We start from the raw sequence: 18345 nt of genomic DNA, 5'->3' as shown, positions 1-18345 counted from the left end.
AGCGGCAACAACCCAGGAATTATCCTCCTGACCATAGCCCTTCCACTTAACCAAGTACTGAAGCTTCCGTCTCGAGACACGAGAATCCAAGATCTTCTCCACCACATACTCCAATTCTCCCTCGACCAACACCGGAGCAAGAGGATCAACAGAAGGAACCACAGGCACCACATACCTCCGCAACAATGACCTATGGAACACATTATGGATGGCAAAAGATGCTGGGAGGTCCAAACGAAATGACACAGGATTGAGGATTTCAGAAATCTTATAAGGACCGATGAAACGAGGCTTAAACTTAGGAGAGGAAACCTTCATAGGAACATAACGAGAAGACAACCAAACCAAATCCCCCACACGAAGTCGGGGACCCACACAGCGACGGTGGTTAGCAAAGCGCTGAGCCTTCTCCTGTGACAGCGCCAAATTGTCCACTACGTGGTTCCAAATCTGCTGCAACCTGTCCACCACAGAATCCACACCAGGACAGTCAGAAGGCTCAACCTGCCCTGAGGAAAAACGAGGATGAAAACCAGAATTACAAAACAAAGGCGAAACCAAAGTAGCAGAACTAGCCCGGTTATTGAGGGCGAACTCAGCCAATGGCAAAAAAGTCACCCAATCATCCTGATCAGCAGACACAAAGCATCTCAAATAGGTTTCCAAGGTCTGATTAGTTCGCTCAGTTTGGCCATTTGTCTGAGGATGGAACGCCAAAGAAAAAGACAAATCAATGCCCATCCTAACACAAAAGGCCCGCCAAAACCTAGAAACAAACTGGGACCCTCTGTCCGACACAATGTTCTCCAGAATACCATGCAAACGAACCACATTCTGAAAGAACAGCGGAACCAAATCAGAGGAGGAAGGTAATTTAGGCAATGGCACCAAATGGACCATCTTAGAAAAACGATCACAAACCACCCAGATGACAGACATCCTCTGAGAGACCGGAAGATCTGAAATAAAATCCATGGAAATATGCGTCCAGGGCCTCTTTGGGACAGGCAAAGGCAAAATCAATCCGCTGGTACGAGAACAGAAAGGCTTGGCCCGAGCACAAATCCCACAGGACTGCACAAAAGAACGCACATCTCGCGACAAGGAAGGCCACCAAAAGGACCTAGCCACCAAATCTCTGGTCCTAAAAATCCCAGGATGACCCGCCAACACTGAACAATGAACCTCGGAAATAACTCTACTGGTCCATCTATCAGGGACAAACAGTCTCTCCGGTGGACAACGGTCAGGTCTATCGACCTGAAACTCCTGCAGCACCCGCCGCAAATCAGGGGAGATGGCAGACAGAATCACCCCCTCTCTGAGGATACCAGCCGGTTCAGGAACTCCCGGAGAGTCAGGCACAAAACTCCTAGAAAGGGCATCAGCCTTCACATTCTTAGAGCCCGGAAGGTACGAAACCACGAAATCGAAACGGGAGAAAAACAACGACCATCGAGCCTGTCTAGGATTTAGCCGCTTGGCAGACTCGAGATAAATCAAATTCTTGTGATCCGTCAAAACCACCACACGATGCTTGGCTCCCTCAAGCCAATGTCGCCACTCCTCAAATGCCCACTTCATTGCCAACAACTCCCGATTGCCAACATCATAATTACGCTCGGCAGGCGAAAACTTTCTAGAAAAGAAAGCACATGGCTTCATCACAGAGCCATCAGAGCTTCTCTGAGACAAGACAGCCCCTGCTCCAATCTCAGAAGCATCAACCTCGACCTGAAAAGGGAGACAAACATCCGGCTGACGCAAGACAGGAGCCGAAGAAAACCGACATTTCAGCTCCTGAAAGGCCTCAACGGCCGCAGGAGACCAATTCGTCACATCAGCACCCTTTTTGGTCAGATCAGTCAAAGGCTTAACCACACTAGAAAAATTAGTGATGAAGCGACGGTAAAAATTAGCAAAGCCCAGGAACTTCTGAAGACTCTTCACAGATGTAGGTTGAGTCCAATCATAAGTGGCCTGGACTTTAACTGGATCCATCTCGATAGTAGAAGGGGAAAAAATAAAGCCCAAAAAGGATACCTTCTGGACTCCGAAGAGACATTTAGAGCCCTTCACAAACAAAGCATTAGCACGGCTCCCTCAAAAAGCAATCCAAGTGCCAGAAAAAATGCATCTACATTTAGCAATGCAGGATCTCCTGGCACCAGGGAGAATGCCCAGTCTTGAGGGTCGCCACGTAACAAAGAAATAATAATTTTAACTTGCTGAGTAGGGTCACCAGAGGAGCGGGGTTTCAGAGCAAGAAACAATTTGCAATTGTTTTTGAAATTCAGAAACTTAGATCTATCTCCATAAAACAAATCAGGAATTGGTATTCTAGGCTCTAACATAAGATTCTGAACTACAAAATGCTGAATGCTTTGTACCCTTGCAGTGAGATGATCCAAACTAGAGGACAGACTTTGAATTTTCATATCTGCAGCTGAGTCCTGAACCACCCAGAGATTAAGGGGAGGAGAGAAGCAAAACACACTGCAGAGAAAAAAAAATGAACTCAGGACTTCTCTTTTCCCTCTTTTGTGAGGCATTAACACTTTCGGGCCAGCTGTACTGTTATGGTGCTGGTGGTTAGGAACACTTGGAATGACCTGATAGGTAAACCAGAAATATAGGACAAGCTCTGGGGGCGTGGGAACTTTACTGACCGCAAACCTGATCCTATCACACACACACTATAGGCAGCCGTGGAGCGTACCTAACTCTCCCTAGACGCCTCTTCACAGCCTGAGAGCTAGCTACCCCTAGAGAGAAACAAAAGCCTCACTTGCCTCAGAGAAATTTCCCCAAAGTAAAGTCAGCCCCCCACAAATAATGACGGTGAGTTAAGAGGAAAATACAAACATAGGAATGAAAACCGGTTTTAGCAAAAGAGGCCCACTAGTACTAAATAGTATGAAGATAGCAAGGGAACTGTGCGGTCAGTATAAAATACTACAAAATATCCACGCAGAGAGTACAAAAGACCCTCACACCGACTCACGATGTGAGGGAGCAACTCTGCTCCCCAGAGCTTCCAGCTAGCAAGAAAATAGCATATAAGCAAGCTGGACTGAACTTATCATATACTGAGAAACATTTTCCAAAAGCAATAAGCAAAAATGAACTAGCATGAACTTAGCTTCTCCAGGAGGAGACAGGTCACACGTGAAGTCCCAGAGAGAACTGAACCAATACTGAATACAATGACAGCTGGCAACAAGTAAAGATCTAGGTGGAGTTAAATAGGCAACCAGCACTGCAGAAAACGAGGCAGCTGGAGCCCAGCTAAAGACCAGCAGTATCACTCAAAGCCACCAGAGGGAGCCCACGAACAGAAGTCAACAAAGTACCATTCACGACCACAGGAGGGAGCCCGAGAACGGAATTCACAACAGTGGAATGTGTTGAGAACAATAAAACCTAAAAATGATCAACGTAAATCACATATAAAATATCCCATGGAGGTCTGGAGTTGGAATGATGCTCAAAATCAAAGTGGAAAATGAAGTTACAGGCTGATCCAACTTCAGTGGAAATGCCTCAAGACAAGGAAATGATGCTCAGTAGTGTGTGGCCTCCATGTGCCTGCATGATCTCCCTACAATGCCTGGGCATGCTCCACATGAGGCGGCGGATGGTCTCCTGAGGGATCTCCTCCCAGATCTGGACTAAAGCATCCGCCTATTCCTGGACAGTCTGTGGTGCAACGTGACGTTGGTGGATGGTTCGAGACATGATGTCCCAGATGTGTTCAATTGGATTCAGGTCTGGGGAACGGGTGGGCCAGTCCATAGCTTCAATGCCTTCATCTTGCAGGAACTGCTGACTCTCGGTATCTAATGGCAGTCAGGCTACCTCTGGCAAGCACATGGATTGCTGTGTGGCCCTCCAAAGAAATGCCACCCAACACCATTACTGACCCACTGCCAAACCGGTCATGCTGAAGGATGTTGCAGGCAGCAGATTGCTCTCTACGGCGTCTCCAGACTCTGTCACGTCTGTCACATGTGCTCAGGGTGAACCTGCTTTCATCTGCGAAGAGCACAGGGCACCAATGGTGAATTTGCCAATTCTGCACGGTGTTGGGCTGTGAGCACAACCCCCATCTGTGGACGTCAGGCACTCAGACCATACTCATGGAGTCGGTTTCTAACCGTTTGTGCAGACACATGCACATTAGTGGCCTGCTGGAGGTAATTTTGCAGAGCTCTGGCAGTGCTCCTCCTGTTCCTCCTTGCACAAAGGCTGAGGTAGCGTTCCTGCTGCTGAGTTGTTGCCCTCCTACGGCCCCCTCCAAGTCTCCTGGTGTACTGGCCTGTCTCCTGGTAACGCCTCCAGCCTCTGGACACTATGCTGACAGACACAGCAAACCTTCTTGCCACAGCTCGCATTGATGTGCCATCCTGGATGAGCTGCACTACCTGAGCCACTTGTGTGGGTTGTAGAGTCAGTCTCATGCTACCATGAGTGTGAAAGCACAACCAACATTCAAAAGTGACCAAAACATCAGCCAGAAAGCATTGGTACTGAGATGTGGTCTGTGGTCCCCACCTGCAGAACCACTCCTTTATTGAGTGTCTTGATAATTGCCAATAATTTCCATCTGTTGTCTATTCCTTTTGCACAACAGCATGTGAAATTGATTGTCAAACAGTGTTGCTTCCAATGTGGACAGTTTGATTTCACAGAAGTTTGATTTATATCAAACTTTGAGTTATATTCTGTTGTTTAAAGGGAACCTGTCACCCCCAAAATGGCTGGTGAGGTAAGCTCACCGGCATCAGGGGCTTATCTACAGCATTCTGTAATGCTGTAGATAAGCCCCCGATGTTACCTGAAAGAGGAGAAAAAGACGTTAGATTATACTCACCCAGGGGCGGTCCCGGTGCGGTCAGGTCGGATGGGTGTCTCCGGTCCGCTCCGGCGCCTCCCATCTTCATTCCATTACGTCCTCTTCGGGTCTTTATGCCGCGGATCCGGCGCAGGCGTACTTTGTCTGCCCTGTTGAGGGCAGAGCAAAGTACTGCAGTGCGCAGGTGCCGGAAAGGTCAGAGAGGCCCGGCGCCTGCGCACTGCAGTACTTTGCTCTGCCCTCAACAGTACGCCTGCGCTGGAGCCGCAGCGTAAAGACCCGAAGAGGACGTCATGGAATGAAGATGGGAGGCGCCGGAGCGGACCGGAGACACCTATCCGACCTGACCGCACCGGGACCGCCCCTGGGTGAGTATAATCTAACGTCTTTTTCTCCTCTTTCAGGTAACATCGGGGGCTTATCTACAGCATTACAGAATGCTGTAGATAAGCCCCTGATGCCGGTGAGCTTACCTCACCAGCCATTTTGGGGGTGACAGGTTCCCTTTAAGTGTTCCCTTTATTTTTTTGAGCAGTGTATAAGGCTCTATAAGGGTATGTGCCTACGATCCGGAGTTGTTACGGGTTTGACGTTGAGTATTAATGCAGCGTCAAACCCACAGAGGACAGATGTTACAGCATAGTGGATGGGATTTCAAGAAATCCTATGTCCACTATGCATCCATAGACACTTGAGGATCACCCGCAGACACTGACATGCGGCGGATCTTTCCAGATCACAGCATGTCAATTTCTTTTGCGGAGACACTAGCCAGTTACACCGTCCTATACAGTTCACATCTTATTTATTCTAAGAGAATCGTATTTTCCCCCTGAATTAAGAGAATCTGCTAAAAACGAATTTTGACAGATTTCCTTATCTCTACTCGCAAACATTACGTGGCCAAGACCATTAGCTAAAATAGTTGTGCTCTTTATTAAGTAGTGCATGCGCAGAAGCTCAGGAGACTGCAAACATGAAGCAATAGTACTTGCTTACAGTGATTAAGGGCATCAAACTTATTACCATAGAGGTTGTAAGTGATGAGAAAATGTTGCTGCTTTGTTGTAAAAACAACTCCACTCTTGCAAATAGACTTCATGTGGTATTCAAGTTTACCACTATTCATTTGTTTGGTCCAAGTTACCAATACCAGATACAGCTCATGGGAAGGAGAGGCGCTATTTCTGGATTTGTAGGTTATGTAGCTGCTTTACTAATTTACTACTGTTATATACCTGCTCCTCCCGACAATTGGTAACAAAACCTAACAAACACTGGGTGACACAAGTACCATTCAGCCAGCATGATTGCTTGTGATATGGGGTTAATAGGTAGTCTGGCTGACCTGCAAATCATAAGTCATATGAGCTGGTCAACTAATCAATTGAGAGATATTTTGGTGTCCAACTACTGCTCTCTGCATTCTGTTTCAATCACCTATTGTCACGATTTGACTGGCGAGTAAACTGGGACTAGGGGCACCTTTCCTGGCCCTAGCAGTAGGGGCGCCCTAGCTCACCCTGTTCCCCGGGATACCTCAAGCACTTGAAAGACCTTAGATGACGTCACGGCTTGTGATTGGTCGCGTAGCGGTCACGTGACCGCTCCGCGACCAATCACAGGCCGCGACGTCATCTAAGGACTTTCAAGCGCTCATTCTTATGAACGGAGGCTGGCGGTAACAACCAGGGTGCGTCAGAGGGTGAGTATATCAATATTTTTTATTCTTTATTTTACACATTAATATCGATCCCGATACCGATTCCCGATACCACAAAAGTATCGGATCTCGGTATCGGAATTCCGATACAGCAAATATCGGCCGATACCCGATACTTGCGGTATCGGAATGCTCAACACTAGAGAGGATACTTCACATGAGGGCTCACAATTTACAATTAGAAGGAGGAGGGATACAATACATGAGGGTAAAATCTGCAGACATGGCAGTGCAGTGGTAGTGGGATTATTGAAGGCAGGGCTACCACCATGAATTTCGGGGCCCCATACTGGCAAAATTTTTGCACCCCTTGAGACTCCACCCAGGCTCCACTCCAGCTCCGCCTCAAAGCCTAGAACCTTCCACAGTCTGACCGCCACTTATAGAAAAACTCCACATCTGCACCACATCCTCACCAATCACACATTGTCAGTTCCCATCTAACACCAGATCACATACATAGCCAGGAAATTTTGTTTTGGCTGAAAGATTTTTTTTAAGCCACCATGAGAAGGTAGACTCTTTTGGCCGGGACCTACTCTAATCTAACCTATTAAATATTTGTTAAAATATCCAATACTCTTTTAGGTATATTTTTATCTATTTTTCTTTAAAGGAATGAGTCATATACAATTTTTTAAATGAACAATAATACCACATACAAGGGACAAATATCGTCACACCATGACCGACCAGACCATATATTACCTCCACATTGTAAGTTATAACACCACATACAAGGCACAAATACCACCACAGCAGGCCTTCCTCAACGTCTCATCATCCACCGCCACTAGATCACCAGGGTTAGCATGTTCTGTGCTTCTACAGCCAGTCCAATTTTTGACAAGGGTGTCTGTGATGCCCATAAAATATTTTTTAAAATGTAACCCCCATGGGGAAATGTTTGTCAGCCCATGCACTTTGTGTATGGGTATTACAAGTCTAGGAGACCTGCTCCTTTACATTGGGCCTAGTTTTTAATGAGGCCTTCCTCAATGTCTCATCATCCACTGCCACTAGATCACCAGGGTTAACCTGTTCCGTGCTGCTACAGCCAGTCCAATGTTTGGCAAGGGTGTATATGATCCCCATAAAATATTTTTTAAAATGTACCCCCATGGAGAAATATTTGTCAGCCCATGCACATAGTGTATGGGCATTACAAGTCTAGGAAACCCTCTTCTTTGTAAGAGGAAAGTTTCTCCATGTTTCTTCCAAGGGGGCATTGTGTTGCGTGCAAATTTGGGTCAAGGCGGCCCTTGCATTCAATGCATAAGGAAACAGTATGGCAGGACCCACTGAAGAATGTGAAGTGGGTTTTCTTGTGGCCATCCAGTACCTGGGATTAAAGGCTTATTGGGGTGCATATAACTTGGTAGCAGGGCAGGCATCGAGGTTAATACATAAGAAAACAGTATGGGATTACAAAATGAATAATGTGAAGTGTATTTTACTGTGGCCATCTAGTACCTGGGTTCAAAGGCTTATTGGAGTGCATATGACTTGATAGCAGGGCAGGCATGGCATTCAATGCAACATTTTTTCAGGAAGCCCTCCTGTACCTCTTGTGAAAGGGGTATTGGGTGCGTCATATTTCTTTGCAGCCCAGCCATTCACTGTATAGGCAATAACAGCATAGGAGACCCACTGTTTAATAATGGCCCTTTAAGAATATTAATGCCGCCTGATGCCCCTCTAAAAATAGGCTTTGTGACTCGAAGAGTCCCTCCTTCATAAATGAAACAAGATGTGTCTCCTTTTGTTGGCCAGCTAGGGTTGCTAAATGTTACAATTACATTTCCCAGTGAATGCATTTGTATTGGTTGAAAGCAGTGTTAAAGTTGAAAAACGCATCAAAAACGCTGCGTGTGAACATATCCCAAGTGGTGTGAAACTCTGACAACATTGCTTACAGCTGTGACCTAGGAGTCAGAAATGCTTCCAGGGGCGACCCCCATGAGGTTCCTGTGTCATTTAAGCAGTGTTTCCATAATTTTCAGATGTTTTTAGACCTTAAAAGGCCCCTGGAGGGATTGCGGTAAAATTACTCGGGTTTCCCATAGACTTACATTGGGCTCGTTGCTCGGGTCGAGTACCCGAGTATTTGAATTTGCTCAACCCGACAATGAGCACGCGAGCATTTTAGTGCTCGCCCACCACTAATTAGGAATAGTGATGATGATGAGCGAATAGCATTGTTGCTCGGGTCTCCCAGAGCATGCTTGGGTGATCTCCGAGTATTTTGTAGTGCTGGGACATTTAGTTTTCGTCACCTCAGCTGCATGATTTACGGTTGCTAGCCAGGCTGAATACATGTAAGGAATGTCTGTTTGTTAGGGAATTCCCACATGTATTCAGGCTGTCCAGCAGCCGTAAATCATGCAGCTGAGGCGATGAAAACTAAATGTCTGAGCACTACAAAATACTTGGAGATCACCCAAGCATGCTCTGGGAGACCCAAGCAACAATGCCATTCGCTCATTACTAATTATGAATCATCAAATCAAGCAGGCGATCTCAGCAGTAATATTAACCTTATGAATTATTCATCTTGAAGTTTATAGAGCTCTGCATATAAATCTATATAGTCATTTTATGAATGACCTCAGCAGCTAATAAGCCTAAATCAATATCTGTTTCTTGGCATAGAACTTTACTAATGTTATAAGGTAATATTTTATGAAAATATCAATATGAATGAAAAAGATGTCAAACTATTCATAATTAAAGGGTAGTGGCAGAAATGATTACACGTTTTATTTATAGCTGTACAAACAGACTGAAATCAATGTTTAATAACCTGCCTAATAATATCTTCCCTATAGTATGAGCATGTCTAAAGTATTTTGTTATATACAAAGCAAAACGGCAGCAAATGTGGTTATGGTACCCAGCTAGAGGGGCTCATCAATGGGACCACTAGTTTACCCCATCCCAGTCATGGAAAGAACTGGCTCTGGCAAAGAAGACTTGGGGTTAATCTGTGGGTTAATAGTGTTCTGAACCTGCCCGGCGCCTGCACCTAGACCCCAGCTGCAGGGAGGAAATTAACTTTATTCCTTCAGGCAGCATACGGGTTTTAATCACAGGGTCGGCGCAGGTGCAAGTTCAGTCACTGCTCTGTGAATAGAGAGCAGCATTTGTAACTACAACCCTTGCATTGAATGATAGCAGCTCAACATTAGGTTCAGCTGTCAGTTAGTGCCGCAGCGCAGTTACAGCTGCCGCTCCCTATACACAGAGTGGTGACTCAACTCAAACAAGTGCTACCCCCGTGACTGAAACCCAAACGCTACTGGGAAGAATAGAGTTAAAGGGATCCTATCACCAGAAAATCCACTATTAAGCTACAGATATGGGGTTAATCTGCAGTTTAATAGCATTATTAGACTACCTGGTGCTCTCACTTAGATGAATGTTGTGGGGATAAAATTAACTTGATCACCCCCACAGCGTTTGGCGTTCAGTCACGGTTAGGCTCCGGCGTTGGTTCAGTCACAACCTGATAATACAGCTCCGTGGCTGTAACCACGCCCCCGGCCCTGCCTGATACTGGCACTACCGTGGGGTTGACCATCAGTCAGGGTCGGGGGTGCGGTTACAGCCGCTGCTCTGTATAATCAAGGCGGTAACTGAACCAGCGCCGACTGCGCCTCCGTGACTGAACAATGACCACTGCAGGGGGGATAAAGTTCATTTTCTCCCTGCAGCGCTAGGCTTAGTGCAGTCACCGGGCACGTTACTAATGCTATTATTCTGCAAATTAACCCCATATCTCCAGGTTAATAGGATTTTTTCACTTGACAGGTTCCCTTTATTGCCGACTGAAGGCAAATATCTGCTAAACCCTACTTTAATATGTAGGATATTTCCAGGTGCCACTATGGTGTATACATTTTGGTATATCAGAAATCTGTAACTAATGACAGATCAGCACCACTGTACATAGTCATTTGTTACACCCACTTACAGACCCATTAGAGATTCATTTATCCTTATGGATGGCATTGCTTTTTACTACATTGGCAAAACACAATCTAAAAACAACCACTAGTTTATTGGTCTGACTCTGGGGTCTACATGACAAATATATTTCTACTAGATGGTGGCCCGATTCTAACGCATCGGGTATTCTAGAATATGTATAGTAGTATATAGCACTGCCCACGTAGTATATAACACAGCCCACGTAGTATATAACACAGGCCACATAGTATATAACACAGGCCACGTAGTATATAACACAGCCCACGTACCATATAACACAGGCCACGTAGTATATAATACAGCCCACGTACTATATAACACAGGCCACGTAGTATATAACACAGCCCACGTAGTATATAGCACAGCCCGCATAGTATATAACACAGGCCACATAGTATATAACACAGGCCACGTATTATATAACACAGCCACGTAGTATATAACACAGGCCACATAATATATAGCACAGCCACATAGTATATTGCCCAGCCACGTAGTATATAGCACAGCTACATAGTATATTGCCCAGCCATGTAGTATATTCCACAGTCACATAGTATATAGCACAGCCACATAGTATATAGCACAGAGACGTAGTATATAACACAGCCACATAGTATATAGCACAGGCACGTAGTATGTAACACAGCCCACGTAGTATATAGCACAGCCCATGTAGTATATAGCACAGAGACGTAGTATATAACACAGACCACGCAGTATATAACACAGCGCATGCAGTATATAACACAGCCACATAGTATATTGCCCAGCCACGTAGTATATAGCACAGCTCACGTAGTATATAGCACAGAGACGTAGTATATAACACAGGCCACGCAGTATATAACACAGCCCATGCAGTATATAACACAGCCCACGTAGTATATAGCACAGCCCATGTAGTATATAGCACAGAGACGTAGTATATAACACAGGCCACGCAGTATATAACACAGCCCATGCAGTATATAACACAGCCCACGTAGTATATAACACAGCCCATGTAGTATATAACACAGCCCACGTAGTATATAGGAATGTGGGCACCATATCCCTGTTAAAAAAGAATTAAAATAAAAAATAGTTATATACTCACCTTCCGGCGGCCCCCGGATCCAGCCCAGGCATTTAGCGATGCTCCTCGCGACGCTCCGGTCCCAAGAATGCATTGCAGCAATACCACGTGATGATGTGGCAGTCTCGTGAGGCTGCTATGTCATCTCGCGAGACCACTACGTCATGTCCGGTCAATGTTTTTGTTTTTTTATTATTTTTAACATTAGATCTTTTTACTATTGATGCTGCATAGGCACACTGTTGGGAGCCAACTCACATTTCAAACAGGCTTACTATCAGATTTTGTACCCTATAACTCTTATATATTGATTTACGTCTACTTTCACTTTAGTCAATGTATTGGAACACCCTATGGCATTTAAGTCCCTCCATTATTGGATCTAGCACCTTTTTTATCTTGCATGATTTATTTTAATTGTTTTCAATAAAGTAACATTTTATCTTAAAGTACCACCTTTGGGATCATCATTTACACATGTTTGGTCACCATTATAGTGATATAGAATTGTATATAGATCTAAAAGAAAAAGTATTGCTTGTTTCATCAGATGCGATATTATATGCCATAGCTGGTCACAGAATTGCAGTTCCTCTGCTCTGCCTCTATGTATATGGGTCTGGTGTTTGGGCACAGATCGATATTGACTTTATATTTTTAAGTGTTAGTACTCACTGTGTTTGACGCAGAACAGGCTGAGGATCATGTGTCTCACCTGGCATTTTAATGTCCTGTAAAAAAAGATCATTAAATTATTTAAATTTCATCAGTTGTCGGCTATATAAGAGAAGCTGATGACCTTGCAGAAACACATTGTTTATAGCAGCAAGAAGAAATTGTTAACAGCATGGTTCTGGAATAAAAGATATACTGTACGATGCCGAGAGCCCGATCTGTGGAGCAGAGACTCAAACAATGCCAAAGACAGAATTATGATACTCCCTTCAGGCCCTCTACGGGTACGTCTCCACGGTCCGGAGGGGCGGCGGTATCGCCGCAGCGGCGAAGCCGCTCGGCGCTAAGCCCCGCCCCTTTTCTGGGACGCGATCATGCCGGATGTGTTAACTCTTCACATCCGGGATGATCGCTCGCTCCCATAGGGCCCTGTGATATGCCTTGCGGGGACGCTGCGTCCCCGCAAGGTGTACGGGCATGCTGCGATCTGAAAAGACGCGCAGCATGTCCGGAGTCGCAGGGCCGCCGCGTGCGGGTTTCCACGCATAGTGGAGACGGGATTTCAAAAAATCCCCTCCACTATGCTGGAACATCTGGACGCTGCTTTTTTGACGCTGCAGCTCTGCGCAGCGTCAAAAAAGCAGCGTTTCCTGACCGTGGAAACATACCCTACTAGGCACACCCTTCCACAGTATATTAGTTTTACTGGAGTATTTCCTGAGAAGATATCCTTTCCTGTTATTATTATATTATATTTTTTATCATTTTGGTACATAAAATGAATTTTACTCAGCTGATCAATATATCAATAAAGTGTGAAGTTGTTGGTCAATGCTATTTTTTTCCTACAATGCAAATTTTTCCCAAACATACTATACCGGTAGTTGCATAGTTATATAGGTTGAAAAAAGGCACGGTTCATCAAGTTCATCCTTTTTCCATCACTTATACATTCTCTATCACTAGATTATGTATAATTCACAGTGCTATTTGCTGTGAAAAATGCTTTCAGCCCTTTGTCGAATGCTGATATAGTACTTGCCATTATTACCTTTTTGGAAAGTGCAGTCCACAGCCTGACTGCTTTAAGGGTATGCGCACACGTCCGGATTTCTTGCAGAAATTTCCTGAAGAAAACCGGAAATTTTCTGCAAGAAATCCGCATTTTTTTTTTTGCGTTTTTTTTTCGCCTTTTTTTTAGCATTCTGCAAGCGTAATTAGCTTGCAGAATGCTAAAGTTTTCCAAGCGATCTGTAGCATCGCTTGGAAAACTGACTGACAAGTTGGTCACACTTGTCAAACATACTGTTTGACAAGTGTGACCAACTTTTTACTATAGATGCTGCTTATGCAGCATCTATAGTAAAAGATAGAATGTTTAAAAATAATAAAAAAAATTAAAAAATGGTTATACTCACCCTCTGCAGACAGCCGATCTCAGCGGCGTCCGTTCCTATAGATGCCGGTGTGGTTCAGGACCTTCGATGACGTCATGGCTTGTGATTGGTCGCGTGAGTCACATGAGCAGTCACGCGACCAATCACAAGACAGCGACGTCATCACAGGTCCTGAACCACACCGGCATCTATAGGAACGGAAGAGAAAGCATGCACCGGAGAGGCGGGAACACTTCGGGGGCCATCAGAGGGTGAGTATATCACTATTTTTTATTTTAATTCTTTTTTTTTTACCAATTATATGGTGCCCAGTCCATGGAGGAGAGTCTCCTCTCCTCCACCCTGGGTACCAACCGCACATAATCTGCTTACTTCCCGCATGGTGTGCACAGCCCTGTGCGGGAAGTAAGCAGATCAATGCACTCCTAGGTGTGCGGAATCCCCGCAATTCCGCATTTTTAATGAACATGTTGCTTTTTTTCCCGCGATACGATTTTTTCGCGGAAAAAAATGCAACATTTGCACAAAAAATGCGGAATACCCTGTAAATAGGAGGCATATGTTATCGTTTTTTTCGCGTTTTTATCACGTTTTTATAGCGAAAAAACGGGAAAAAAACACGAAAAATCCTGAACGTGTGCACATGGCCTTACTGTAACTAACCTTTTCCTATTTATCTAGCACTGTCGCCTTTCATTCACCTGTAATGAGTGCCTCCTGGTCCTTTGGCAGATCTTTGGAAGAAATGTAATGTGCCAGTCCTTTCTATTGACAACACATACACTCACCAGCCACTTTATTAGGTACACCTGTCCAACTTCTTGTTAACACTTAATTTCTAATCAGCCAATCACATGGCGGCAACTCAGTGCATTTAGGCATGTAGACATGGTCAAGACAATCTCCTGCAGTTCAAACCGAGCATCAGTATGGGGAAGAAAGGTGATTTGAGTGCCTTTGAACGTGGCATGGTTGTTGGTGCCAGAAGGGCTGGTCTGAGTATTTCAGAAACTGCTGATCCACTGGGATTTTCACGCACAACCATCTCTAGGGTTTACAGAGAATGGTCCGAAAAAGAAAAAAAATCCAGTGAGCGGCAGTTCTGTGGGCGGAAATGCCTTGTTGATGCCAGAGGTCAGAGGAGAATGGGCAGACTGGTTCGAGCTGATAGAAAGGCAACAGTGACTCAAATCGCCACCCGTTACAACCAAGGTAGGCCTAAGAGCATCTCTGAACGCACAGTGCGTCGAACTTTGAGGCAGATGGGCTACAGCAGCAGAAGACCACACCGGGTACCACTCCTTTCAGCTAAGAACAGGAAACTGAGGCTACAATTTGTACAAGCTCATCGAAATTGGACAGTAGAAGATTGGAAAAACGTTGCTTGGTCTGATGAGTCTCGATTTCTGCTGCGACATTCGGATGGTAGGGTCAGAATTTGGTGTAAACAACAACAACAACAGCTGAAAGCAAGGACCTCCAACGTGGTATTTTCCGAAATACTGCCTGTACCACGTGCCACGCCAGAGAGGCAACGGGAGATTAGGGAGGTTAATAAGTGGCTCAAGAATTGGTGTAGGAAGGAGGGGTTTGGGTTCCTGCAGAACTGGGCCGACTTCTCAGTTGGCTACAGGCTCTACGCTAGGGACGGGCTGCACCTCAATGGGGAAGGTGCAGCTGTGCTGGGGGAGAAAATGGTTAGAAGGTTGGAGGAGTGTTTAAACTAGGGAATGGGGGGGAGGGTATTCATTTTATAGGAGGGGAAGATAGTGCAGATAGAGACCTGGGCACAAATAAGGAAGTTGGGGGTGGCGGTGGCATGGGGGGTGGGGTTAGAACAGTTAGTAATTTAAGAAAGAATAGAGGTACAGAGAGTAACATCAAGTGCATGTATACTAATGCCAGAAGCCTCGCCAACAAAATGGATGAATTAGAACTAATGTTGTTGGAGCATAATTATGACATGGTGGGGATATCTGAGACGTGGCTGGATGAGAGCCATGACTTGGCTGTTAACTTGCAGGGCTATAGCCTGTTCAGAAATGACCGTACAGATAAGCGAGGGGGAGGGGTGTGTCTATATGTAAAATCTGCCTTAAAACCCATCCTGCGTGATAATATAGGTGAATTTAATGAAAATGTGGGTGGAGATAAGGGGAGGGGGAAAAAATAATAAATTACTGATAGGGGTTTGTTATAAATCTCCAAAACTAATGGAAGCAATGGAGAATATCCTCGTAAAGCAAATAGATGAAGCTGCGACTCAAGGAGAAGTCATTATTATGGGGGACTTCAACTACCCTGAATTAGATTGGGGAACAGAAACCTGCAGTTCCAGCAAAGGTAATCGGTTTTTGACAACTATGAGAGACAATTACCTTTCACAACTGGTTCAGGACCCAACAAGGAGGGGGGCACTGCTAGACCTAATATTAACCAACAGGCCAGACCGCATATCAAATATAAGGGTTGGGGGTCACTTGGGGAATAGTGATCACAAAATAATAAGTTTTCATGTAACCTTTAATAAGATGGGTAGTAGGGGGGTGACAAGGACACTAAACTTCAGGAGGGCAAATTTCCAACGGATGAGAGAGGATCTTGGTGCAATTAACTGGGACGATATCCTGAGACACAAAAATACACAAAGAAAATGGGAGACATTTATTAGCATCCTGGATAGGACCTGTGCACAGTATATACCGTATGGGAATAAACATACTAGAAATAGGAGGAAACCAATATGGCTAAATAGAGCTGTAAGGGGCGCAATAAGGGACAAAAAGAAAGCATTTAGAGAATTAAAGGAAGTAGGTAGTGAGGAGGCATTAAATAAATACAGAAAATTAAATAAATTCTGTAAAAAGCAAATCAAGGCAGCAAAGATTGAGACAGAGAGACTCATTGCCAGAGAGAGTAAAAATAATCCCAAAATATTCTTTAACTATATAAATAGTAAGAAACTAAAAAATGACAGTGTTGGCCCCCTTAAAAATAGTCTGGGTGAAATGGTGGATGAGGATGAGGAAAAAGCCAATATGCTAAATGACTTTTTTTCATCAGTATTTACAAAAGAAAATCCCATGGCAGACAAAATGACTAGTGATAAAAATTCCCCATTAAATGTCACCTGCTTAACCCAGCAGGAAGTACAGCGGCGTCTAAAAATAACTAAAATTGATAAATCTCCGGGCCCGGATGGGATACACCCCCGAGTACTGCAGGAACTAAGTACAGTCATTGATAGACCATTATTTTTAATCTTTAAAGACTCCATAATAACAGGGTCTGTACCACAGGACTGGCGTATAGCAAATGTGGTGCCAATATTCAAAAAAGGGGCAAAAACTGAACTCGGTAATTATAGGCCAGTAAGCTTAACCTCTACTGTGGGTAAAATCCTGGAGGGCATTCTAAGGGATGCTATGCTGGAGTATCTGAAGAGGAATAACCTCATGACCCAGTATCAGCACGGGTTTACTAGGGACCGTTCATGTCAGACTAATTTGATCAGCTTCTATGAAGAGGCAAGTTCCGGACTGGACCAAGGGAACCCAGTGGACGTAGTATATATGGACTTTTCCAAAGCTGTTGATACGGTGCCACACAAAAGGTTGTTACATAAAATGAGAGTAATGGGGATAGGGGAAAATATGTGTAAGTGGGTTGAGAGCTGGCTCAGGGACAGGAAACAAAGGGTGGTTATTAATGGAGCACACTCGGACTGGGTCACGGTTAGCAGTGGGGTACCACAGGGGTCAGTATTGGGCCCTCTTCTTTTTAACATATTTATTAATGACCTTGTAGGGGGCATTCAGAGTAGAATTTCAATATTTGCAGATGACACTAAACTCTGCAGGGTAATCAATACAGGGGAGGACAATTTTATATTACAGGATGATTTATGTAAACTAGAAGCTTGGGCTGATAAATGGCAAATGAGCTTTAATGGGGATAAATGTAAGGTCATGCACTTGGGTAGAAGTAATAAGATGTATAACTATGTGCTTAATTCTAAAACTCTGGGCAAAACCGTCAATGAAAAAGACCTGGGTGTATGGGTGGATGACAAACTCATATTCAGTGGCCAGTGTCAGGCAGCTGCTACAAAGGCAAATAAAATAATGGGATGTATTAAAAGAGGCATAGATGCTCATGAGGAGAACATAATTTTACCTCTATACAAGTCACTAGTTCGACCACACTTAGAATACTGTGCACAGTTCTGGTCTCCGGTGTATAAGAAAGACATAGCTGAACTGGAGCGGGTGCAGAGAAGAGCGACCAAGGTTATTAGAGGACTGGGGGTCTGCAATACCAAGATAGGTTATTACACTTGGGGCTATTTAGTTTGGAAAAACGAAGACTAAGGGGTGATCTTATTTTAATGTATAAATATATGAGGGGACAGTACAAAGACCTTTCTGGTGATCTTTTTAATCATAGACCTGAGACAGGGACAAGGGGGCATCCTCTACGTCTGGAGGAAAGAAGGTTTAAGCATAATAACAGACGCGGATTCTTTACTGTAAGAGCAGTGAGACTATGGAACTCTCTGCCGTATGATGTTGTAATGAGTGATTCATTAATTAAATTTAAGAGGGGACTGGATACCTTTCTGGAAAAG

At 44.5% G+C, this 18345-nt stretch overlaps 1 protein-coding gene across 5 annotated transcripts in view; it reads right to left on the bottom strand.

The window, feature by feature from the left end:
• The window catches only part of TBATA (thymus, brain and testes associated), a 90800-nt gene that overhangs the window by 38729 nt on the left and 33726 nt on the right, over positions 1-18345 (bottom strand). For 3 of the 5 annotated variants that reach the window (XM_077259298.1, XM_077259300.1, XM_077259299.1), the window contains one exon: positions 12322-12377. In XM_077259298.1, the coding sequence (XP_077115413.1) occupies positions 12322-12368 (47 nt within the window). In that variant the 5' untranslated portion in view covers positions 12369-12377. The remainder of the gene's footprint in view (positions 1-12321; positions 12378-18345) is intronic. The other 2 variants (XM_077259301.1, XM_077259302.1) reach the window with 1 other exon arrangement.

This window comes from Ranitomeya variabilis, chromosome 4 (genome assembly GCF_051348905.1).
Source record: "Ranitomeya variabilis isolate aRanVar5 chromosome 4, aRanVar5.hap1, whole genome shotgun sequence".
In the NCBI taxonomy this organism is placed as follows: domain Eukaryota; kingdom Metazoa; phylum Chordata; class Amphibia; order Anura; family Dendrobatidae; genus Ranitomeya; species Ranitomeya variabilis.
This window is presented reverse-complemented; position numbering and strand designations above follow the sequence as displayed.